The 26,107-nt window shown below is 49.8% G+C and overlaps 2 protein-coding genes across 2 annotated transcripts in view; one reads left to right on the top strand and one right to left on the bottom strand.

Moving 5' to 3' along the window:
* PSMD7 (proteasome 26S subunit, non-ATPase 7) overlaps positions 1-26,107 on the top strand; it is a 627,368-nt gene that overhangs the window by 458,573 nt on the left and 142,688 nt on the right. The window lies entirely within an intron of this gene.
* PDF (peptide deformylase, mitochondrial) lies at positions 1,555-25,316 on the bottom strand. Its single transcript, XM_075327055.1, is given in 4 exon segments — positions 1,555-1,967; positions 24,751-24,867; positions 24,870-24,988; positions 24,990-25,316. Coding segments are annotated over 4 exon segments (711 nt in total). The 5' UTR covers positions 25,307-25,316; the 3' UTR covers positions 1,555-1,809.

Genomic DNA, 26,107 nt, shown 5'->3' with positions numbered 1-26,107 from the left:
TGGCGCCCGGAGTTGGCGTGTGCGCAGACGGCTCAAGATCTCATCTGCGCCTGCGGCCCATTGATCTCCCAGCAGTGGGCTTAAGGAAAATGGCGCCCGGAGGTGGCACGTGCGCAGATGAGATCACGGTTTGTTATTTAGCAGAGAGCTCAATCTGCACATGCTCTGACTTTGGGCGCAATTTCTTTAAAGCCTGCACCGCCGACAGTTTCTGGGACACCTGCTCTACCTCTGCCTCCTGTGACCTTGCTTCACTGCTGTAAGTAAGGCTGGTTTCACACTTGCGTTGTTTTGACTCAAACAGGCTCCGTCACTAATGTAGTACAGTTCAGGCTACTTTCACACTTGCGTTCAGCGCAGTCCGTCACTATGGAGAATCGCGCAGTTCATTAACGCACTGCGCTATTCTCCATAGACTTGTATGGACAACGCACTGTAACGCAAGTGTCAGCGTTGCATCCGCTAGACAACGCAGCGTCGTTATTTTGACGCTGCGTCGGGCGGAAGAAACGCTGCAAGTAACTTTTTTTGAGCAGCGCAATCCGTAGGATTTCACTGCGCATGCGTTTTTTTTTTTAATCAAACTTTAATTTTGTCTCTCGGTGGCCAAACGTTCAGCTGAGCGCCCGGCCGCCGGCATGTGAGAGCTCTCAGCTGAGTGCGCGCCCGGCCGCCGGCATGTGAGAGCTCTCAGCTGAGTGCGCGCCCGGCCGCCGGCATGCGAGAGCTCTCAGCTGAGTGCGCGCCCGGCCGCCGGCATGCGAGAGCTCTCAGCTGAGTGCGCGCCCGGCCGCCGGCATGCGAGAGCTCTCAGCTGAGTGCGCGCCCGGCCGCCGGCATGCGAGAGCTCTCAGCTGAGTGCGTGCCCGGCCGCCGGCATGCGAGAGCTCTCAGCTGAGTGCGCGCCCCGGCCGCCGGCATGCGAGAGCTCTCAGCTGAGTGCGCGCCCGGCCGCCGGCATGCGAGAGCTCTCAGCTGAGTGCGCGCCCGGCCGCCGGCATGCGAGAGCTCTCAGCTGAGTGCGCGCCCCGGCCGCCGGCATGCGAGAGCTCTCAGCTGAGTGCGCGCCCGGCCGCCGGCATGTGAGAGCTCTCAGCTGATCGTTCACAATAGTCTGTTGCCGGTAAAACTGTAAAGAAGAAGAAAAAAAAAAAAAAAAAAGCTTACTGTTTTGTATGATCCGTTGTGCCACTATATGCAACGCATCCGTTGCATCCATCACATAACGCAGTGCTACGGAAACCGTCCAACGCAAGTGTGAAATTAGCCTCATTTATTTACAGTGGAAGAGCAACACCATGCTGCCTGCACTACCCGCATGTGTCCACATGGTGTCACATTAGTGACGGAGCCCGTTTGCGTCGAAACAATGCAAATGTGAAACCAGCCTCTGACACCACCGGATTATAAGACGGACCCCTTTTTTTGCTCTAAATTTGGGGTGCGTCTTAAACTGAAAAATGCGGTAAGTTCCGGATCATAATGATCAAAGATATTTAATGAATATCTCAAAACTGAAGATAAATTCTGAATTAACTTGAAGGGATCCAAAACTTTTACAAACTGCAATCTTTAATACATTGAATACCCAAACAGCCGTTCTGCACCCCTCACACCCCGGTAAGTGCACATCTAGAATGAGTGAGACGTTCAGGGTTTGCATTTTTCGCTATTCCCCCATATGTATTGGTGTAAAAAAAAAAAAAAAAAAACATATCATGATGGAAAATAACAGAAAATCGCATCCGTCCTGATCGCCATTTTCTTACGGCCTTGGTTGGTGGAACAATTTTTCCAGACACAGCCACGTCAGTCATTTACTTCCATCCAGTTAACGTTCACGAAGGTCCGAGGGTCCATTTTATCTACATAGAGGACGCCGTCCAGATGGTCCATCTCGTGCTGGATAATGCGGGCCGCCCAGCCCTGTGCCCTCCAGCTGGTGGCTTCTCCCTTCTCATTCAGACCTACAGAAAAGACACAAATAAAAGCTCCTTATCAAAGATCTGCAACGTCTTATTGTCCATAGCTGCAGCCAACATGTATCTATACTATGCTGATCAATGGGCAACAACTACTTGTTCCCTGACGCCCTGTCCCTAAAGGTGGATAACCCCCTTTTAAAACTTGTTTTTTTTATTTTACCTAAAAACATGTATTTCTCTAGTCCCTTCCACGACAGCATAGGAGGTTGTCTCTCCACGCCCTAATTGGGACAGGAAGTTCAAGAGGTTTAAAAGGACCCTCCCACCTCCCACAGCCAGTGTCTTTCCTGTCCCCATGGGGCATGGAGAGGTTTGTTTTTTCTCCTATGCTGTGGTGGCCGGCGAACTACAGTATATATATATTTTTTTTCTTCTTCCCCTGTTACCTTAAGCCGGACAGCATCGGTCGGGCCTTCACCGCTCCTCCCTTGCTGTTCCCTCACGCTGTGGGGGACCGCTGCTCCAGCCTTCCGAATCCTCCTTAGGGGTGATGCAGGCTGTTGAGCTCCCCGGCCGGCGTCCTCCCTGAGCCGCCGGCCGCTTCCCGCATGCACGCTGCCGGAGCGATCCGGAAGTGCTCCCGGGGGCGGGACTTCCGGTCTTGCGGACTTCCGGTCGAGCGCTTCCGGTTTGCGGAGGCAGCGTGGAGGACACGCCGACGGTGATACGGCCTGCCCAGGACCGGATGCGGGAGGCGGGGAACGTGCACAGTCACTGGGGGGGCAGGCCCTTTTGCATAAGGGCTGCCACGAAGACATCAGATCATGGTAAGCAACCGTGCTCCCTGTCATGTCTTCCGCTGCAGCTGCATCTGCAGAGCCCAGTGTGCCCCCTGCTACTGTGAGTATGAAGGGGAATGGTCCCTCGGACATAGGTCTCATCAGCTGATTTATGGCTCTATGGTCTGTGTTTTCTAGGAGGACAAGGCCACCAAGAAAACTGACAGAAATGAAAAATCAGAGAAGCCTGAGAAGTCAGAAAAAGCTGACAAGTCCGATAAGCCTGATAGACCTGACAGAGTGGAAAAAATTAAAAAATGTCCTTTCTTTTTCGCTCCTAATTGGGAGACCCAGACAATTGGGTGTATAGCTACTGCCTCCGGAGGCCGCACAAAGTACTACACTTAAAAGTGTAAGGCCCCTCCCCTTCTGGCTATACACCCCCCCGTGGGAGCACGGGTCCCTCAGTTTTTGCTTTGTGCGAAGGAGGTCAGACACGCACGCATAGCTCCACTGTTTAGTCAGCAGCAGCTGCTGACTATGTCGGATGGAAGAAAAGAGGGCCCATACAGGGTCCCCAGCATGCTCCCTTCTCACCCCACTTTCTGTCGGTGGTGCTTGTTAAGGTTGAGGTACCCATTGCGGGTACGGAGGCTGGAGCCCACATGCTGATTCCTTCCCCATCCCCATTAGGGCTCTGGGCGAAGTGGGATTTTACCGGTCTCCAGGCACTGAGACCGTGCTCCATCCGCAGCCCCTGGAGAAGCCGCTGGATATGGAGCTGAGTATCGTCAGGGACATGGCCCTGCTCCGTCAAGGTACTCTGTGTCCCCGTGCATACGCGCGCACACCGCAGCATTGCTGGGTGTGTTAGTGCGCCGGGGACAACAGCGCTGCTGCGCTTGTGCCATTTCCTCACTTCAGCTTAGCTGAGTGGGTAGACTCAGGGAGAACGGTCGCGCCGGCCGCTGGGACTGCGACGCGGCTGGGACTTGTGGTGCGCCGGGGACTTCCGCGCTGACCGTGCATATATCACGGCCGCGCTTATTACTACAGTCCCCGGCTTTTGCGGCCTAGTTCGTTCGTTCCCGCCTCCGCACCTGCCAGTCAGGAGGAGGGCGGGACGCTGTACAGAGCATCAGCGCTGAGGGCTGGAGTCTTTTTTACATACTCCAGCCCTCACACCAGGCACAGTAGGACGCAGTTTCCCGCACTTTGTTTGTGGCACGCCCACGGTCCGCCCCTCTTCACAGAACGCCAGCAGCCATTCCTGTCTGCACGCTGAGCTGCAGAGGGGAAACGGGGAGACCCAGACACGGGATTCTACAGCCTCATACCCGCTGTTCAGCGGGCGGTAAGCAGCCCTCAAGGGCTCACCCCCACTTGTGCCGTTTGTATACTGAGTATTTTGTGTTTGCAAATACTTTGTACTGTACGGTCGCTGGTGATTCTCGGCTATATACCCTCCTAGATTACAAGGAGGCAACAGCAAAAACGCAAGGGTGCCAAGGCACAGACATTATATGCTGCCTGTACCGCATGTGGGGCTGCTCTACCGGCAGGTTCCACTGACCCCCATTGTGTGCAGTGCTCGGCTCCTGTGCAACTTGCACAGCCGGGGCCTCTGCTGGACGTGACCCAGGGTGTACCACCTGTGAATGCTGTCCAGGTGACAGGAACGGAGTTTGCAGCTTTTGCTGACAGATTGTCTATGACCATGTCAAAGATTCTTGAAACATTGCAGTCTAGACCAGTAACTCAGACCATGGACACTGTGGCATCATTGCTCCCTGGTCCCCCTCAGCTGGAACACTTCCAAGCTCCGGGGGTGTCACATGCACCCCAGGGTGACGATTCTGACTCGGACAACAGTCCCAGACAACCTAAGCGGGCTCGTTATGAGGGGCCCTCAACTTCGTCTCACTGGTCAGGATCCCAGCGGGACGAATCTATGGGTGATGAGGCGGATGTAACTGATCAAGATTCTGATCCTGGGACCGCTCTCAATCTGGATACACCGGATGGTGACGCCATAGTGAATGATCTTATAGCGTCCATCAATAGGATGTTAGATATTTCTCCGCCAGCTCCTCCTGCGGAGGAGTCAGCTTCACAGCAGGAGAAATTCCATTTCAGATATCCCAAGCGTAAATTAAGCACTTTTCTGGACCACTCTGACTTTAGAGATGCAATCCAGAAACACCACGCTTATCCTGAGAAGCGGTTTTCTAAACGGCTTAAAGATACACGCTATCCTTTTCCCCCTGACGTGGTCAAGGGTTGGACCCAGTGTCCCAAGGTGGACCCTCCAATCTCCAGGCTTGCAGCTAGATCTTTAGTTGCAGTAGAAGATGGAGCGGCACTTAAAGATGCCACTGATAGACAGATGGAGCTCTGGCTGAAATCCATCTATGAAGCTATTGGAGCGTCGTTGGCGCCAGCTTTCGCAGCCGTATAGGCACTCCAAGCTATTTCAGCTGGGCTTATACAAGTCGACTCGGTCACACGTACATCTGCCCCGCAGGTGGCACCATTGACCTCTCAAATGTCTGCATTCGCGTCTTACGCGATTAATGCTGTCCTGGACTCTACGAGCCGTACGGCGGTGGCGTCAGCCAACTCCGTGGTTTTGCGCAGAGCCCTGTGGTTGAGAGAATGGAAGGCAGATTCCGCTTCCAAGAAGTGCTTAACCAGTTTGCCTTTTTCTCGTGACCGATTGTTTGGGGAGCGTTTGGATGAAATCATTAAACACTCCAAGGGTAAGGACTCATCCTTACCTCAACACAGACAAAACAAGCCCCAACAAAGGAGGGGTCAGTCTGGTTTTCGGTCCTTTCGAGGCTCAGGCAGGTCCCAATTCTCCTCGTCCAAAAGGACTCAAAAGGATCAGAGAGGCTCAGATTCTTGGCGGACTCAGTCACGCCCAAAAAAGACAGCAGGAAGAACCGTTACCAAGACGGCTTCCTCATGACTTTCAGCCTCCTCTCTCCGCATCCTCGGTCGGTGGCAGGCTCTCCCGCTTTGGCGACATTTGGCTGTCACAGGTCAAAGACCGTTGGGTGAGGGACATTCTGTCTCACGGGTACAGGATAGAGTTCAGCTCTCGTCCTCCAACTCGTTTCTTCAGAACTTCCCCACCGCCCGACCGAGCCGATGCTATGCTGCAGGCGGTGGCCGCTCTAAAGGCGGAAGGAGTGGTGACTTCCGTTCCTCTTCAGGAACAAGGTCACGGTTTTTACTCCAATCTGTTTGTGGTGCCAAAGAAGTACGGGTCCTTTAGGCCCGTCCTGGATCTAAAGTTGCTCAACAAACACGTAAAAACCAGGAGGTTCCGGATGGAATCTCTACGCTCCGTCATAGCCTCAATGTCTCAAGGAGATTTCTTAGCATCAATAGACATCAAAGATGCTTATCTTCACGTGCCGATTGCGCCAGAGCATCAGCGTTTTCTACGCTTCGTTATAGAAAGCGAACACCTGCAGTTCGTAGCGCTTCCTTTCGGGCTGGCAACAGCCCCTCGGGTCTTCACCAAGGTCATGGCAGCAGTAGAAGCTGTCCTGCACTCGCAGGGTCACTCCGTGATCCCGTATTTGGACGATCTACTTATAAAGGCACCCTCTCAAGAGGCATGCCAACACAGTCTGAACGTGGCACTGAAGACTCTCCAGAGTTTCGGGTGGATTATCAACTTTTCAAAGTCAAATCTAACCCCGACCCAATCACTAACATATCTTGGCATGGAGTTTCAGGCTTCTTCCCACCTCATTGTCAAAAGGAAAGTCGTTCCTACCCCCATCCTGGGCGGTGGTCACGACAGATGCGAGCCTATCAGGGTGGGGAGCAGTGTTTCTTCACCACAGGGCTCAGGGTACGTGGACTCAGAGAGAGTCCACCCTTCAGATCAATGTTCTGGAAATCAGAGCAGTCTATCTTGCTCTGCGAGCCTTCCAACAGTGGCTGGAGGGCAAGCAGATCCGGATTCAGTCGGACAATTCCACAGCGGTGGCTTACATCAACCACCAAGGGGGAACACGCAGTCGGCAAGCCTTTCAAGAAGTCCGGCGGATTCTGACGTGGGTGGAAAACACAGCATCCACCATATCCGCAGTTCACATCCCAGGCGTGGAAAACTGGGAAGCAGACTTTCTCAGTCGCCAGGGCATGGACGCAGGGGAATGGTCCCTTCACCCGGACGTGTTTCAGGAGATCTGTCGCCGCTGGGGGATGCCGGACGTCGACCTGATGGCGTCACGGCACAACAACAAGGTCCCGGTTTTCATGGCACGGTCTCACGATCACCGAGCTCTGGTGGCAGACGCCTTAGTTCAGGATTGGTCGCAGTTCCGACTACCTTATGTGTTCCCACCTCTGGCATTGTTGCCCAGAGTGCTCCGCAAAATCAGGTCCGACTGCCGTTGCGCCATTCTCGTCGCTCCAGACTGGCCAAGGAGGTCGTGGTACCCGGATCTGTGGCATCTCACGGTAGGACAACCGTGGGCGCTACCAGGCCGTCCAGACTTGCTGTCTCAAGGGCCGTTTTTCCATCTGAATTCTGCGGCCCTGAACCTGACTGTGTGGCCATTGAGTCCTGGATCCTAGGGACCTCAGGTTTATCTCATGATGTTGTTGCCACCATGAGACAGGCTAGGAAACCATCCTCCGCCAAGATCTACCACAGAACGTGGAAGATATTCTTATCTTGGTGCTCTGCTCAGGGAGTTTCTCCCTGGCCATTTGCATTGCCTATTTTTCTTTCCTTCCTGCAGTCTGGGTTGGAAAAAGGTTTGTCGCTTAGCTCCCTTAAAGGACAAGTCTCTGCGATATCCGTATTCTGTCAGAAGCGCCTGGCGCGACTTCCTAAGGTACGCACGTTCCTGCAAGGGGTTTGTCATATCGTTCCCCCTTACAAGCGGCCATTGGAACCCTGGGATCTGAACAAGGTTCTAATTGCTCTCCAGAAGCCACCTTTCGAGCCTATGAAGGAGATTTCCTTTTCTCGGCTTTCACAGAAAGTGGCTTTTCTGGTGGCGGTCACGTCTCTTCGGAGAGGGTCAGAGCTGGCGGCGTTATCTTGCAAATCTCCCTTCCTGGTGTTTCACCAAGACAAGGTAGTACTGCGTCCAATTCCAGAGTTTCTTCCCAAGGTGGTATCTTCCTTTCATCTCAATCAGGATATCACTTTACCATCTTTGTGTCCGCATCCAGTTCACCAATTTGAAAAGGGTTTGCATCTGTTGGACCTGGTGAGAGCACTCAGGATCTACATTTCCGGCACGGCGCCTCTGCGCCGTTCGGATGCACTCTTTATCCTGGTCGCTGGTCAGCATAAAGGGTCGCAAGCTTCCAAATCCACCCTTGCGCGGTGGATCAAGGAACCAATTCTGCACGCCTACCGTTCTGCTGGGCTTCCGACTCCTTCTGGACTGAAGGCCCATTCTACCAGAGCCATGGGTGCGACATGGGCATTACGGCATCAGGCTACGGCTCAGCAGGTGTGCCAGGCGGCTACCTGGTCGAGTCTGCACACTTTTACCAAGCATTATCAGGTGCATACCTACGCTTCGGCGGATGCCAGCCTAGGTAGACAAGTCCTGCAGGCGGCGGTGGCCCACCTGTAAGAAAGGGCTGCCTGACAGCCCGATCACGAGGTATTCTTTTACCCACCCAGGGACTGCTTTTGGACGTCCCAATTGTCTGGGTCTGCCAATTAGGAGCGAAAAAGAAGGGAATTTTGTTTACTTACCGTAAATTCCTTTTCTTCTAGCTCCAATTGGGAGACCCAGCACCCGCCCTGTTTTTTCTTAGGGTATTTGTTTTTCGGGTGCACATGTTGTTCATGTTGACAAGTTACGTTCTCCGATATTGTTTATCGGATTGAATTTGTTTTTGAAACAGTTATTGGCTTTCCTCCTTCTTGCTTTTGCACTAAAACTGAGGGACCCGTGCTCCCACGGGGGGGTGTATAGCCAGAAGGGGAGGGGCCTTACACTTTTAAGTGTAGTACTTTGTGCGGCCTCCGGAGGCAGTAGCTATACACCCAATTGTCTGGGTCTCCCAATTGGAGCTAGAAGAAAAGGAATTTACGGTAAGTAAACAAAATTCCCTTCATCTGTATAAAGAAGCTCCCTCCAGTATGGGATAAAAAGCTTTGCCAGCAATGTACGGACCAGATTATTAGGGCCGAACAACCATCTCTGATAGATGAGTTGCGGTCCATGATGAAACAGGATATTAGGGCCTCTGGCCTCCCTTCCTGTTCCTGGGCCTGCTCCTGACCCTGCTCCTGGACCCTCTCCTCCAAAAAAGAGGAGACTCCAGTTGACCCCATCTGATCAGGAGGACGCTGATTCCACCTCTGAGGGTCCTGATGAAGGATTTCCATCTGGGGGGTCTGACCAGTCCTTTCTGTTTCTCTCAGAAGAGTTGGGGGATCTTATTGGGGCAGTTCGGAGCACTATGGGTTTAGAGGAAGTGCAGTCTCTTCCTTCAATCCAGGACGAAATGTTTGCTGGCCTGAAGTCAGTCAAACAGTTAGGATTCCCAGTTCATGCCAATGTCTTGGATATTGTCTCTCAGGAATGGGAATTTCCTGAGAGGCGGGTACGGAGTGACCTTAGACGCCGGTTTCCTCTGGAACCTTCGGGACTACATTGGGAGGTCCCAAGAGTAGATGTTCAGGTGGCTAGGGTAGCTAAGCAAACGGCTCTTCCCTTTGAGGATACTTCCCAACTGAAGGATCAGATGGATAGGAATGTAGAGGGCCTGATGAAGCGGTCCTGGGAGGCATCGTCTTCCTCTATTCAAGCCAACATTGCCTCCACCTGCGTATCCAGGTCCCTAATTAGGTGGTTAGACCAGTTGGAGGCTCATATTTCCCAAGGGACCCCTAGGGAGGAATTACTGGAATCCCTTCCCTTGCTTAGGAAGGCTACCTGTTTTCTGGCAGATACCTTGGTGGAATCTGTCCGCCTGGCAGCCAGGACCTCGGTGCTTTCTAACTCTGCCCGACGTGCCCTCTGGCTTAAGGCCTGGAGCGGAGACTCCACCTCCAAAATGAGGCTTTGTTCCCTTCCGTTTAAAGGGGATTTAGTGTTGGGCCTGCCCTGGATGATATCCTGGACAAGGCGACCGATCGTAAGGCCTTGCCCGATCCTAGACCTAACAGGAAGCGGTCCTTTCGTCCCTCAATGCCTCAGGCCTCCCAGCCCAGAGGGAAAGGGAAGGCTGGCAGGTGGAGCTATCCCAAAGGTAGAGGGAGAAACATCCTCATCCCTCCCCATCAGCAACGTCCTCAGCAGGACAAACAGTGACTCGGCCCGGGTGGGGGGGAAGACTCTCAGCGTTTCTTCCCCAGTGGCAGTCCATAACCACTTGCCAATGGGTTCTGAAGATCATCTCGGACGGTCTTCTCATAGAATTCCTTTCCCCCCCTCGTCCGGGTCTCCGAGTCACTGCTCTGGCGTCGCCGGGTTCACAGGCTCTGTTGTGCACAAAGATTATAGAGCTAGTGCACTCGGGGGTCGTTTCCCCAGTCCCGAGTCAGGAAGAAGGGGTAGGACACTACTCCCGTCTCTTCCTGGTCAAGAAGCCATCCGGCGACGTCCGTATAATTATCAATTTAAAAACGTCTAAACCGTCAGGTCAGGTACCGGCGGTTCAAGATGGAGTCAGTAAAATCAGCTATTCCCCTGATAGGTCTACACCATCAGATGGCCTCTATAGATCTGAAAGACGCCTACTTCCATGTACCCGTCCATCCGGGGCACAGGCAATACCTCAGGTTTGCGGTGCTACACGGGGAGGAAGTACTTCATTTCCAATTCAATGTACTTCCCTTCGGGATCTCCTCGGCTCCAAGGATCTTTTCCAAGATCATGGCAGAGGTGGTCGCCTTCATAAGATTGCAGGGTATCTGTCTGTTTCCATATTTGGACGACTTTCTTCTCATGGCTCCATCTGCTCCAACCCTCCGGAGCCATGTGGAAAGGTCTTTGGGAATCCTTCGGTCTCTGGGATGGATTCCCAATCTCAAAAAAATCAGTTAACCCCCTCCTCCACTCGGCAGTTTCTCGGAGTGCTGCTGGACTCCGACAGACAGGCATCTTTTCTCCCAGAGGGCCACAGGATAGCTCTGTTAGCCAAAATATCAAAGCTTCGCAGGCAGGCTCGCCCGACGCTTCGAGCGGCTATGTCAGCTCTGGGTTCCATGACATCCTGCATTCCCTCAGTCAGGTGGGCTCAGGCCCATTCTCGGTGTCTCCAGGATCATATCCTGGCACATTGGGACAGACTCCCGTCATCCCTAAACAGACGGTTTCGCCTCTCGGGGTCCGTCTCCTCATCCCTTCTCTGGTGGCTGAGCCCCGCCAACCTACAGGTAGGGGTTGCCTGGACGCAGAAACCCCTGGTTACACTGACCACAGATGCCAGCCTTCGAGGATGGGGGGCAATGGTGGCAAATTCCCCATTTCAAGGGGTCTGGAGTCCTTACATCAGCTCCCAATCCTCCAACTACCGGGAGCTCAGGGCAGTCAGGGAAGCCCTCCTTGCGGCTCAGGACCTCGTCCGGGACTCTCACGTCCTGGTGTATTCAGACAATGTCACAACAGTGGCACATCTCCGACATCAGGGCAGTACACGCTCAGGCGCCCTGAAGTCAGTATCCTCCCGAATCTTTCAATGGGCGGAACAATCTCTGCTCTCCCTTTCTGCGGTCCATCTGAAGGGCTCCCTCAATCTTCAGGTGGATTTCCTGAGTCGTCGGGATGTTCATCCAGGGGAATGGAGCCTGGATCAGGCAGTGTTCTGCTCTCTAGTGGCAAGGTGGGGGTGCACCAGAGGTGGACCTCTTTGCCTCGGCACGGAATCGCAAGGTCGCAACATATTTCTCCCTGAACCCGCGGGACGAGGCGTTAGGGGTAGACGCTTTCTGCCACAGATGGTCCTTTCGCCTCGCTTACGCGTTCCCCCCTCTTCCTCTTCTCGCACGAGCCCTGAGGAAGATCAGAGACGAGGGGGTCCCAACCATACTGGTAGCCCCTCTGTGGCCCCGGAGGAGTTGGTACAGCCTGGTCATGACGCTAGGTATCGACGGCCCAGTCCTCTTAGGTTCAGACCCCAGCTTACTGTCACAGGGTCCGATTTTCCATCCGGCTCCCCAGAAACTCAACTTGGCTGCCTGGCTTCTGAGGCCTGGGCACTGAAGGCCCAAGGGCTTTCTGACAAAGTTGTGGCTACTCTACAGAAGAACCGTAAACCTGTGACTAATAGTATATACAACAAAATCTGGAAGAGATTTTCCTCCTGGTGTGGTTCTCGGCCTCCTGACCCACTTCGGCCTAATATTGCGCAGATTCTGGACTTTCTCCAGAATGGTTTAGACTTAGGTCTTAGACCTAGCACCCTGAAAGTTCAGGTGTCAGCCCTCAGTGCAGTCTTTGACACGGCTCTGGCAGATCATCGTTGGATCCGTCGGTTCTTTGTGTCCGCTAGTAGACTCTGTCCACGTCAGAGGGTCCTGACGCCTCGCTGGGATCTCAATGTGGTCCTTACCGGACTATCTCAATCTCCGTTTGAACCTCTGTGCTCTTGTAACATTCGTTCACTTTCTCACAAGACTGCCTTTCTTGTGGCTATCACATCTGCTCGCAGAGTCGGAGAACTTCAGGCTTTGTCTGTTAGGGAACCTTACCTAACCATCAGAGATGACAGCATTGTTTTTCAGCTGGACCCTTCCTTCCTTCCCAAGGTGGTTTCGGATTTTCACCGTTCGCAGTCCATCGTCCTGCCTTCCTTCTGTCAGAATCCTCGGACTCTGGGTGAGGAAGTGTTTCATTCTTTGGATGTCCGTCGGATAGTGTTGCACTACCTAGAGGTTACTGCTTCTTGGCGCCTTGATTCTAACCTGTTCATCCAGCCCTTTGGCCGCAATAAGGGCAAGAAGGTGGCTAAGAGTACAGTCGCCAACTGGATTGTGCGGGCAATTAGAGATGCCTACCTCGCTCAGCATCTCTCTCCACCTACTGGATTCACGGCGCACTCCACCAGGGCTACCTCTGCCTCCTGGGCCGAACGGGCAGGGGCCTCCCCTGAGCAGATCTGCAAGGCGGCTACGTGGTCTTCGCTCCATACCTTCACGAAGCATTATCGTCTGGATCTGGATTCCAACAGGGATTTGGCCTTTGGCAGGAAAGTCCTGCAGGCTGTGGTCCCCCCCTAGGTATCAATTCTTTGGTATTCCTCCTATGCTGTCGTGGAAGGGACTAGAGAAATAAGAATTATTCTTACCGATAATTCGGTTTCTAGGACCTTCCACGACAGCAGGTAATTCCCTCCCCTATATATTCATTTACTCCTGAATGTGTAGTACTTCTCATATGCTATGGATTCTTTGTAAGACACTGGCTGTGGGAGGTGGGAGGGTCCTTTTAAACCTCTTGAACTTCCTGTCCCAATTAGGGCGTGGAGAGACAACCTCCTATGCTGTCGTGGAAGGTCCTAGAAACCGAATTATTGGTAAGAATAATTCTTATTTAGAGCTATAAAAAAAAAAAAAAAAAAAAAAATTTCACTGAGTTTTATTAAAAATATTGCACCATTTGGCTTTTACAGGCCGTTTCTTTCTCTGCATATTCCGCTTTCATGTGGTCTGGAGTCAAATCAGCTGAGAAGAGCTCAGGGGAAAAAAAAAAAAAAAGCTAAAGAGTAAGAAACCCTCCCAATGGACTGTCAAAGAGCTCACTGGTTGGTACTCAGTTAACTCCTCCTGCTACCAGCATATGCTATGACAGGCAAATGGTGCATATTTTTTTTTCCCTTCATGAAACAAATGCTAAAAATAACTAACCCCTTCACGACCATGGACGGATATATCCGTCATGGAGCGTGCCCCGTTAAGCCCCGCCCCCTGTCGCGGGCAGGCAGCATGGATCGGCTGTTTTCAACAGCTGACATGTGTGCCTACATGTTACAAGTGGAATCACATTCCACCCGTAACATTAACCCCCTTACATCTCGCTGCCAAAGTCTGGCAGGGAGATGTATATACACGCGGTGAAGATTTTCACTTACCGCTGCCCCCACCCGAAGTCACGTGAGTGATCACTTGACTTTCGGTGGTTGCCATCGTCGCACAGGGTCATGTGATAACGCCTGCAGCTATGAAGTTTCACTTTAGTTTTCCCTCGTCCCGGAGCAGAGAGAAACGGGAAGTGACTGAATCTGCTGTTTACAGCTGTATAGCTGAGATCTGCAGATAGATAAGAGCGATCGATTGCTGATCGCTATAGCCCCCTAGGGGGACTAGTAAAATAAATTTTTTTTTTTTTTTTTAAACGTTTTAAAAAATAAAATAAAAAAATCTAAAAAGTTCAAATCACCCCCTTTCCCCCCATTGAAAATTAAAGGGTTAAAAAAATAAATACACATATTTGGTATCACCGCGTTCAGAATGCCCGATCAAAATATAAAATAAATTAATCTGATTGGTAAACGGCGTAGTGGCAAAACAATTCCAAAATTAAGTTTTTTGGTCGCCGCAAGTTTTACGCAAAATGCAATAACAGGCGATCAAAACGTTGCATCTGCGCAAAAATGGTACCATTAGAAACGGCAGCTCGAGACGCAAAAAATAATCCATCACTGAGCCATAGATCCCAAAAAATAGAACGCTACGGGTTTGGAAAATGGCGCAAAACGTGTGCCACTTTTTTTGGACAAGCTTGTGATTTTTTTTAACCCCTTAGATACAAGTAAACCTATACAGGTTTGGTGTCTACAAACTCGCACCGACCTCAGGCATCACATAGATACCTCAGTTTTACCATATAGTGAACACTGAATAAAACATCCAAAAACTATTGTGCGATCACACTTTTTTTTTTGGCAGTTTTTCCACACTTGGAATTTTTTTGCTGTTTTCCAGTACAATATATGGTAAAACTTATGGTTTCATTAAAAGTACAACTTGTCCTGCAAAAAACAAGCCCTCATATGGCAAGATTGACGGAAAAATAAAAAGTTACAGCTCTCGGAAGAAGGGGAGCAAAAAACAAAAACGCAAAAACGGAAAGTGCCCCGGGGCTGAAGGGGTTAAAAGGGAAATTATATATATAATATAATATATATATATATATATATTATATATATATATATATATATATATATATATATATATATATAGATATTCCTAAAATTGGACACCCGTGGTCTGTACAGAGACTGTGAGAATCAAGAGAGACTAGGTGACAATGGTATTCCCTCTTGAAATTCAGGCTATTGTAATGATGGTAATATCAGCAAAACTCAAACAGAGCAAGGCCACTTATCAATTAATCGTGGATATAGCAAAATAAGAGGCTAAAATTTAACTTTTAATTCGAAAATGTTAAAAGCCCAAAGGGGATACATGTAACCATGAAACTCGAGTGCTCTAGAATATAAGATGATAACTTATCAAAGCACAAGAGTCAATGATGTATAACAAACATAACAAAAAAACACAATATACATAAATCATAAATTGAGTAGATTATATCCACCCATGGGACAGTGGTCCATTTGATAGGGAAGAAAAAATAATCAAAAAACTCAATATACCTAAATCAAGAGCTAGATATCGGTCCTCAGTGGAAAGACCAATACAATTATTATTGCTCAATATACATATAAATGAGAACAATCTCACCCATGTTCGGTGGTCTAGGGCAGAACAGGATCTCCTCCGTGTTGGTCCTCTTTGTGTCGTCAGGTTGTCACTGACCCTACATGAACCTAGGAGATAAATCAAACCTGTTGCCCAAACTTCCGTCCTAACAAGGACAGACCACAACTGGCCCTCTCTATATACCCCTACACCGATCCTATCCACGTCCCGACGCGTTTCGTCGTACAAGACTCATCAGGGGACTCCAGTGTATAGATAGAGGTAAGAGGTTCTAAGCCCTCGCTCCCAGAATAACATGAGGGAACCAGAGCCACAGTGACAAAGGGTATATAAATGATAATGGTCCAATCAAAATTGTGGATCAATTAGGAGACTCACCAGTGGTGATTCAGTTAAGCAGGTGGTACATATTGATGTCCCATGATAATGCCGCCTCCTGTGTCAACCTCGTGTGCAAGTGGAACGCAACAGCGTCCACGTTAGGATCCCAGCAACGCACTTCCGGTCTCGCAACGAATAAACCGAAAGTGCGTCATAGTAGGGGCGGGACCGTTGTTACACACTAATGTGCCCGCTCCGAGCCAAAGGTCCAGGGCGGCGTTCAATCCGCCACCGGAAGTGAGGTAACGCGATCGCAAGGCCGTGGGAATGGCTATTGAAACATGCCCACGTAAAGCTCCCCACCGCCCATTCCATGAGATCACGAGTCAAGATGACACACCCTACACTCCCAGCGCTCAGGATGCATGTAGAGAAGCACGCCCTAGTCCGATACACATCCCGTGCACCGGATCGAACAACGGCGTCATACTCAAAGCAAAAAAGAGGCACAAAAAACATCATCCTCAGATGGGGGCATCATGTAAATCGCAGTGTTCCCGTCCCAATAGAAAACACAAAACCCAATATATGGAGGGGGTACATTGACACATGAAGAGGGGCAGGATCACATTATCATGTGCACCTATCAAGGAATCACCACACATCCCAGCATGAGTCATCCAAATGAACTTATTCAGTGTAATCAGTTTTCGTCACACATTAAAGTTATAGTCATGTTACCCAGATATTACAAGTATGCACAGATCCAGGATTTCACATATATGGAGGGATTATTCACTATGTTTACTGTCCCTCCAGGACTATACAGGTCACATATACTTCAAAATTAATCAAGGTTATCATTGGCTAATAATTCTCCCACTAGATAAAGCTGGCAAATTGAAGCTGTTCATTAAGGCCCTCCGGGGCCGAGGTGCCTAGTCTAAAAATCCATTTCGTTTCCTTTTGGAGAACACACCTATCCCAGTCCCCACCCCGTTTTGGTCTGGGGACGACATCAATACCCACAAAACGGATGGCAGTAGGGTTGCCACCATGTTAGCCCAGATGTGTCTGGCTAGGGGTTTGTCCCTCTTGTGTTCGATGTCACCAAGGTGGTCTCCAATTCTTCGCCTGAATTCACGGATCGTTTTCCCCACATATTCCAAGCCACAGTTGCAGGTAGCTTTGTAAATCACTCCTTGAGTGCGACAATTTATGAAATGACGTATTTCAAAATTTCTGTCCAGCACCATACTCCTAACGTTTTCCCAACTTCCAGGTAGGGGCATGCTATGCATTTAGAGCATCTAAAGCAGCCCTTCACCTCCCTGGACAGCCAATTGGTCTCCTGATGTCGTTCGAAGTGGCTGTTGCACCAGCCTGTCACCAAGGGATCTCCCTTTTTTATAGGTGATCAGTGGTCGCTTAGGGCAAGGAGGAACCCACATCTCTATCCATTAAAAGAATAGGCCAGTGATTCTCCAGTATTTTACGAACTTCAGTGGCTCCATTATTGAAAGTTGTGATGAAGACGAGAGAAAGCATTCTGCTCCAATGGTCTCTCCCGGTCCATCAACAATTCCATTCTAGGGGGTGTTTTTCGCTTCATTATAAGCTCTTTTGAGTATCTCCCCAGGGTAGCCCCTCTCTTTAAACCGGTCACGGAGCTCCCTTGATTGGCTCTCAAAGACCCTTTTAACTGAGCAGTTCCTCCGTAACGGAGGAACTGTCCTTTGGGGATCCCCCTCCTCATGTGGAAGGATGACTACTCTCCACATGAGGAGAGAGTTGGTGGCAGTGGGCTTACGGTAAGTAGAGGTGGAGATCTCACCATTCCCACTTTTCTGATGAGAATGTCCAGGAAGGGGAGATTGTCTTCCCAATGACGTGTGTAAAGGTCAGCCCCACATCGTTTTGATTAAGGCCCGCTACATAGTTAGACAGTTCATCCTCGACCCTGTCCATACAATCAGTATGTCATCTATGTAGCGGGCCCATATCTCGAATTTAGACGTAGAGTCTTCCATTCCTTCCACAAAAATCCGCGTCTCCTCCACCAACCCAGGAGTAAATTGGCATAAGAGGGAGCACATGGGCTCCCCATAGCCGTGCCCCTGAGTTGGTGGTAGATCCGCCCATCGAAGGTGAAGATATTTCTCGTCAAGCAAAAACTCCAAGAGCTTCAGGACGAATCTGTTATGCTCCCTGAACTGAACAGCCCCGCGTATTCAGAAAGTACTCCACCGCCTCAGGTCCCTTGGCATGGGAATAGAGGAGTAGAGAGCCTCAACGTCCACACTTCCAAGAAGGGTGCCCTCACTAACTGATATACCATCTAGTTTCCTCAATAAGTCAGGTGTATCTTTCACAAATGAGGGTAGGGCTGCAACAAATGGTTTGAGAATTTTATCCAAGTATGTACCACAATTTTGGGTCAAGTTGTTAATCCCAGAAACTATTGGCCTACCCTTCAAGGGGCAAAGGCCCTTATGAACTTTGGTAGGCAATAGAAGGTCGCCATTGTTGGTTCTTTTGGGAGAAGAAAGTCATACTCAGTTTTACTGATTACTTCAGACAAAAGGCCATCATCCAGGATACCTTTGAGTTCGCTCAGATACTGCTTAGTCGGATTCGCAAGAAGTCTTTCATAGCCAGTCCTGTCATTCAGGATCTTGGTACACACATCAGCATACTGGTCAGCATCCTTGACAACCACATTGCCCCCTTTATCCGAGGGTTTGATGACAATGTGGTTGTCATGTTCCAATTCTCTCAAAACCCCATCTCTTCCTATCGTGAGATTATATGGTGTATAGAGAGAGGATTGAGAGATAGATCTAATTTCACGAGTGACAAGTTCCTCAAAAACATCAATTGCCGATTGATCCCCAGAGGGGGGAGGAAATTTCGTGCTCTTGTTTTTTAGATCGGTAAAAGGTCCCCTACCCTGGAGACTGGGGTCGATGGTACGATACTTTCCAGTAGGCGTATATCTGGTAAAAGGTCAGGTGGAATATCAAGATCCTGACACAGTCTGGTATCCTGACGTAAAAAATGTTTCCTCACCTGACATTCGTAGAAAAAGATTCAGATCTTTGATGGCTTCAAAGGTATCGAAATTAGAGGTGGGGACAAAGGATAACCCCCTTTAAGGAGATTAACCTCCATGCTGCCCAGAGTTTTTTTGGACAGGTTAATAACCTGTACACTGGAGATTAACTCCTGGGCTGCTGGAGCCGGTTCCTGAGGGGATAGGGTTCTAAAAAAGGGCTCAGTGGTGGAATACCTCCCCTATCACCGGATCTAGAGCCTCTTCTTCCCCTCCCTCTCCCCTTCCTCTATTCCTGTTACTCCTCTGTCCTCCTATAGTTATCACTATCTGAAAAATCAGTGTCTGTGGAAGATGGCTCACATTCAGTCAACTGGCAGGCAACTGGTTATTGACTACCTGGTACGCCCGATTGTCTTTAAAATCGGAGTAATCCCTCATATACTGCTTATGCTTCCTCTCTTTTAATCTGTATTGGAAACGTTCCAATTCGTCCTTCAGTTTATTCTCTTTGGTGGTGAAATCGGATTCACCTGAGAACTTTTTAGTTATATCAATGCTTTCCTTCAATCTGTCATCCAGCTGGGAGAGATGGGCCTCGTTCCTCCTCCAACATCAATTGCATCACCGTATTGAGCTATTGGTTGCTTCTCTCTCCAGTGGTGACAAAATCTGGATTTCTGTACCTAGAACCCGCCGTAAGGTGAATACGGAGGCCACGTGGAACTATGCCTGCTTTAATGTAGCTCTCCAAGCTCTTCACCTCCCACCAAGACACCACCTGGTCCTTGTACACCTGTGTAAGTTCCTTGAATGCCACTCCATAGGAGGGAGTATATCTCTTTTGTACAAATCTTGATCAGAAAATATTTGTTGTGCTTCAGCCAACCAATCCTCGGTATTTAATCCAGTAGTCAAAAAACCAGCCATACCTCGTTTCAAAATAGTAATATCAGCAAAACTCAAACAGAGCAAGGCCACTTATCAATTAATCGTGGATATAGCAAAATAAGAGGCAAAATTTAACTTTTAATTCGAAAATGTTAAAAGCCCAAAGGGGATACATGTAACCCATTGAAACTCGAGTGCTCTAGAATATAAGATGATAACTTATCAAAGCACAAGAGTCAATGATGTATAACAAACATAACAAAAAAACACAATATACATAAATCATAAATTGAGTAGATTATATCCACCCATGGGACAGTGGTCCATTTGATAGGGAAGAAAAAATAATCAAAAAAACTCAATATACCTAAATCAAGAGCTAGATATCGGTCCTCAGTGGAAAGACCAATACAATTATTATTGCTCAATATACATATAAATGAGAACAATCTCACCCATGTTCGGTGGTCTAGGGCAGAACAGGATCTCCTCCGTGTTGGTCCTCTTTGTGTCGTCAGGTTGTCACTGACCCTACATGAACCTAGGAGATAAATCAAACCTGTTGCCCCAAACTTCCGTCCTAACAAGGACAGACCACAACTGGCCCTCTCTATATACCCCTACACCGATCCTATCCACGTCCCGACGCGTTTCGTCGTACAAGACTCATCAGGGGACTCCAGTGTATAGATAGAGGTAAGAGGTCCTAAGCCCGCGCTCCCAGAATAACATGAGGGAACCAGAGCCACAGTGACAAAGGGTATATAAATGATAATGGTCCAATCAAAATTGTGGATCAATTAGGAGACTCACCAGTGGTGATTCAGTTAAGCAGGTGGTACATATTGATGTCCCATGATAATGCCGCCTCCTGTGTCAACCTCGTGTGCAAGTGGAACGCCAAACAGCGTCCACGTTAGGATCCCAGCAACGCACTTCCGGTCTCGCAACGATAAACCCGGAAGTGCGTCATAGTAGGGGCGGGAACCGTTGTTACACACTAATGTGCCCGCTCCGAGCAAAGGTCTGGGACTGGGATAGGTGTGTTCTCAAAAGGAAACGAAATGGATTTTAGACTAGGCACCTCGGCCCCGGAGGGCCTTAATGAACAGCTTCAATTTGCCAGCTTATCTAGTGGGAGAATTATTAGCCAATGATAACCTTGATTAATTTTTGAAGTATATGTGACCTGTATAGTCCCTGGAGGGACAGTAAACATAGTGAATAATCCCTCCATTATATGTGAAATCCTGGATCTGTGCATACTTGTAATATCTGGGTAACATGACTATTACTTTAATGTGTGACGAAAACTGATTACACTGAATAAGTTCATTTGGATGACTCATGCTGGGATGTGTGGTGATTCTTTGATAGGTGCACATGATAATGTGATCCTGCCCCTCTCATGTGTCAATGTACCCCCTCCATATATTGGGTTTGTGTTTTCTATTGGGACGGGAACACTGCGATTTACATGATGCCCCCATCTTGAGGATGATGTTTTTTGTGCCTCTTTTTTGCTTTGAGTATGACGCCGTTGTTCGATCCGGTGCACGGGATGTGTATCGGACTAGGGCGTGCTTCTCTACATGCATCCTGAGCGCTGGGAGTGTAGGGTGTGTCATCTTGACTCGTGATCTCATGGAATGGGCGGTGGGGAGCTTTATGTGGGCATGTTTCATTAGCCATTCCCACGGCCTTGCGATCGCGTTACCTCACTTCCGTGGGCGGATTGAACGCCGCCCTGGACCTTTGGCTCGGAGCGGGCACATTAGTGTGTAACAACGGTCCCGCCCCTACTATGACGCACTTCCGGTTTATCGTTGCGAGACCGGAAGTGCGTTGCTGGGATCCTAACGTGGACGCTGTTTGCGTTCCACTTGCACACGAGGTTGACACAGAGGCGGCATTATCATGGGACATCAATATGTACCACCAGCTTAACTGAATCACCACTGGTGAGTCTCCTAATTGATCCACAATTTTGATTGGACCATTTTCATTTATATACCCTTTGTCACTGTGGCTCTGGTTCCCTCATGTTATTCTGGGAGCGAGGGCTTAGGACCTCTTACCTCTATCTATACACTGGAGTCCCCTGATGAGTCTTGTACGACGAAACGCGTCGGGACGTGGATAGGATCGGTGTAGGGGTATATAGAGAGGGCCAGTTGTGGTCTGTCCTTGTTAGGACGGAAGTTTGGGCAACAGGTTTGATTTATCTCCTAGGTTCATGTAGGGTCAGTGACAACCTGACGACACAAAGAGACCAACACGGAGGAGATCCTGTTCTGCCCTAGACCACCGAACATGGGTGAGATTGTTCTCATTTATATGTATATTGAGCAATAATAATTGTATTGGTCTTTCCACTGAGGACCGATATCTAGCTCTTGATTTAGGTATATTGAGTTTTTTTGATTATTATTTTCTTCCCTATCAAATGGACCACTGTCCCATGGGTGGATATAATCTACTCAATTTATGATTTATGTATATTGTGTTTTTTTGTTATGTTTGTTATACATCATTGACTCTTGTGCTTTGATAAGTTATCATCTATATTCTAGAGCACTCGAGTTCATGGTTACATGTATCCCCTTTGGGCTTTTAACATTTTTCGAATTAAAAGTTAAATTTTAGCCTCTTATTTGCTATATCCACTATTGTAATGATGGACAGCCGTGAGAATCGGGATGTGTCAGACTGGTCCCAAATGTGGACCCCCGTGATGTGTGCTGGGACCATGAGAATTGGAATAGGTCAGATTGGCCTTACATATTTAATTGTCCCAACTGTAGACACCCATGGTGTGTACAGGGGACCCGTGAGAATCAGGATATGTCAAATCGGCCATACATATATAATTGTCCAAAGCTGGAAACCCGTGGTGTGTACAGGCACTATGAGAATCGGGATATGTCAGACTGACCATATTGTTATAAAATTATATATATTAGTCCCAAAGGTGGACACCTGTGGTGTGTACAGGGACTGTGAGAATGGCTTTAGTAACATCATGTAATACCCTGGGATTCCCTCTTGAAATTTCTGGCTGTTAATGGAGTTAGGATTTCAGCCGTCAGTGACTACAGATATACATTCAGGTGCTGCACGCGTCCTGTTCACATTAGGTTTTTAGTCTCCATTTTGACAGGACAGCGCCTGACCTGTGCATAGGGTTGCATTAGCCAGTGGGGGGGGGCCGCATTAGCCAGCGGGAGGGGGGGGCTGCATTAGCCAGCGGAGGGGGGGGCTGCATTAGCCAGTGGGGGGGGGGGGCCGCATTAGCCAGCGGGGGGGGGGAGGGGCCCGCATTAGCCAGCGGGGGGGGGAGGGGGCCGCATTAGCCAGCGGGGGGGGGGAGGGGCCGCATTAGCCAGCGGGTGGGGGGAGGGGCCGCATTAGCCAGCGGGGGGGGGGGGAGGGGCCGCATTAGCCAGCGGGGGGGGGGAGGGGGCCGCATTAGCCAGCGGGGGGGTAGGGGCCGCATTAGCCAGCGGGGGGGGGGCTGCATTAGCCAGCGGGGGCTCCAAGCCCAAAACAATCTAACACTTATAAAGGGATAGTTTGTATAAGTCCAGAAAACCGGGAGCTGCGGCCTTTATAGACCAGTCAGCAAAAGAAAATATACGGACTGATCGTGCTTATGACTAAGAACTCTTAGTATTTTCAAATCTTTTATATTTAGTTTGGTTTATTTTTTACCAGGGATTTTTAATCTATAGAGACATTTACTCAATTAAAAGTTTATATTTAGTATCTTGGTGCTGGATTATACATTTTTCTACTGCTGTTGCTGTCCACTGATTCTGGAGCATAAATACTAAAAATGTAAACCAGTGAGTAACACCTGACTATAGATCACAATTGCCTTAATCTTTTAACAACTAGTGATGAGCGGGCACTACCATGCATCAGAGTGCTCAGTACTCGTAACTAGTGATGAGCGGGCACTACCATGCTCCCATGCTCCCATGCTCGTGTGCTCAGTACTCGTAACTAGTGATGAGTGGGCACCACCATGCTCGGGTGCTCAGTGCTCGTAACTAGTGATGAGCGGGCACTACCATGCTCAGGTGCTCAGTACTCGTAACTAGTGATGAGTGAGCACTACCATGCTCAGGTGCTCAGTACTCGTGAACTAGTGATGAGCGGGCACTACCATGCTCAGTGCTCAGTACTGGTAACTAAGTGATGAGCGGGCACTACCATGCTCAGGTGCTCAGTACTCGTAACTAGTGATGAGTGAGCACTACCATGCTCAGGTGCTCAGTACTCGTAACCTAGTGATGAGCGGGCACTACCATGCTCAGGTGCTCAGTACTGGTAACTAGTGATGAGCGGGCACTACCATGCTCGGGTGCTCAGTACTCGTAACTAGTGATGAGCGGGCACTACCATGCTCAGGTGCTCAGTAACTCGTAACTAGTGATGAGTGAGCACTACCATGCTCAGGTGCTCAGTACTCGTAACTAGTGATGAGCGGGCACTACCATGCTCAGGTGCTCAGTACTGGTAACTAGGGATGAGCCGGGCACTACCATGCATCAGTGCTCAGTACTCGTAACTAGTGAGAGCGGGCACTACCATGGGCTCGGGTGCGCTGTACTCGTAACTAGCAGTTGGATGCTCAGATGGGGGGGGAAATCGAGAGTTCTTGGAAAAATGCTCACTTGATTTTCCCATCTGGCCATCTGACTGCTGGTACGAGCACCCGAGCATGGTAGTGACCGCTCATCACTAGTTACGAGTACTGAGCTCACGAGCATGGTAGTGCCCGCTCATCACTAGTTACGAGTACTTAGCACCTGAGCATGGTAGTGCCTGCTCATCACTAGTTACGAGTACTGAGCACCCGAGCATGGTAGTGCCCGCTCATCACTAGTTACGAGTACAGAGCACCTGAGCATGGTAGTGCCTGCTCATCACTAGTTACGAGTACTGAGCACACCCGAGCATGGTAGTGCTCGCTCATCACTAGTTACGAGTACTGAGCACCCGAGCATGGTAGTGCCCGCTCATCACTAGTTACGTGTACTGAGCACCCGAGCATGATAGTGCCCGCTCATCACTATTAATAATTACTCAACACTTCATTATTACATATGTCACCTGATATCTCCACGGCGTGGTACCGGGGCACAACCGCTGAAAACCCATGAATGCTGCTGCAGCCCTCCGGGAAGCTCAGCTTTCGAGAGTCCAGAATACGCATAGTGGGGTTAATAATATCTTCAGCGTGAACGGCTCCATCTCACGTAGCGCCCGCACATCGGGGGGCACCATCTGCCACATCTCTTCTCGGAGTTCCAGAGTCATAATTCGTAGAGGGATCCCAGCTGAGGGCGCTTAGTCCCACACACCCGCAGGACTTCAGGACCTGCACCATTCGTCTCAGTACGGCCTGAGTATCTGGGTGGGAGATCTGGTCTGCGGGAACCAACTGCGTCTGGACCCTCAGAATTGGATCTCCTGTCTGAGTGACTCGCTTGTAAGGTGGGGAGGGGGCTCCTAGGATGGACCTCTTCAGGTACTTCCAATAACTTCGCGTCTTCACTCCCGTCCAGGAGGCATAGAGGCGGGGAGACTGGATGCCACCGAAGCCGAGACTAGCAGAGTAGTGGGACAGGAGGACAACGAAGGCTCTGGGACTTCTTGGAAACCACATGGTCGGCTCATCTGCTAAAAGAAAGTGACCCATCAATAACCTCGGCTGTGTGCTGTATATCTGGGGAGATGCTGTGACTTTGGCTTCACAGATACAGTGCGCCGTCTCCGAAGAATGGGATCATAGCTGCGACAACACATCAGAACGACCTATTTACTTCAAATACCTTAGAGCCCCACTGCCGGGAGCAAATTAAAGGGGTTATCCGGCTTATTTTACTTATTTTTTGTTATTTCACTATTGGGCTACATTGGGGCAGGTAAGTAGATAGCGACCACTTACCTGCCCTGCTGTCAGCCCCTCTCCCCCGGCTCAGAGTGGTCATGTGACCGCTCCTGCCGGGATTTTGCTGCTTCCTGCGATGATACGTCAACAGGGGCTGGATCTTGTTGCCGCCCTGCAGCCGACCAGGTACAGTGCGATGATCCCCCACCCCTCTCATCCCTACCTAACCCATCCCCACATTCTGTACTCTCCCCCGCTCCCTCTGCGCTGCTATCTGTGCCATGTATGTGCCCGGGTCCTTGACAAGCAGGGTTACCCTCTCTGTCTAGGACAGCGTCAGTGCTGTATGCCACAGCTCATTGTGATGTATGGGGCCCAGGTAACTGTGACCCCCCCCCCCCCCTCCACCATGCGCTGTCTCCCTCTACTCACACTGTGATGAATGCAGCCAGGACCAGAGAGCAGGGACGTCACCTGACACCAGCGAACAACAGCACTGTGCTCTGCATCATTTAGCTGTAAGCAGGCTGCACTCATCACAGCACAGAGGAGACTATAAAGCATAGGTGAGAGAGG

The sequence above is a fragment of the Anomaloglossus baeobatrachus genome, chromosome 10 (assembly GCF_048569485.1).
Source record: "Anomaloglossus baeobatrachus isolate aAnoBae1 chromosome 10, aAnoBae1.hap1, whole genome shotgun sequence".
In the NCBI taxonomy this organism is placed as follows: domain Eukaryota; kingdom Metazoa; phylum Chordata; class Amphibia; order Anura; family Aromobatidae; genus Anomaloglossus; species Anomaloglossus baeobatrachus.
The sequence above is the reverse complement of the archived record's forward strand: the minus strand, read 5'-3'. Positions and strand labels throughout refer to the sequence as shown.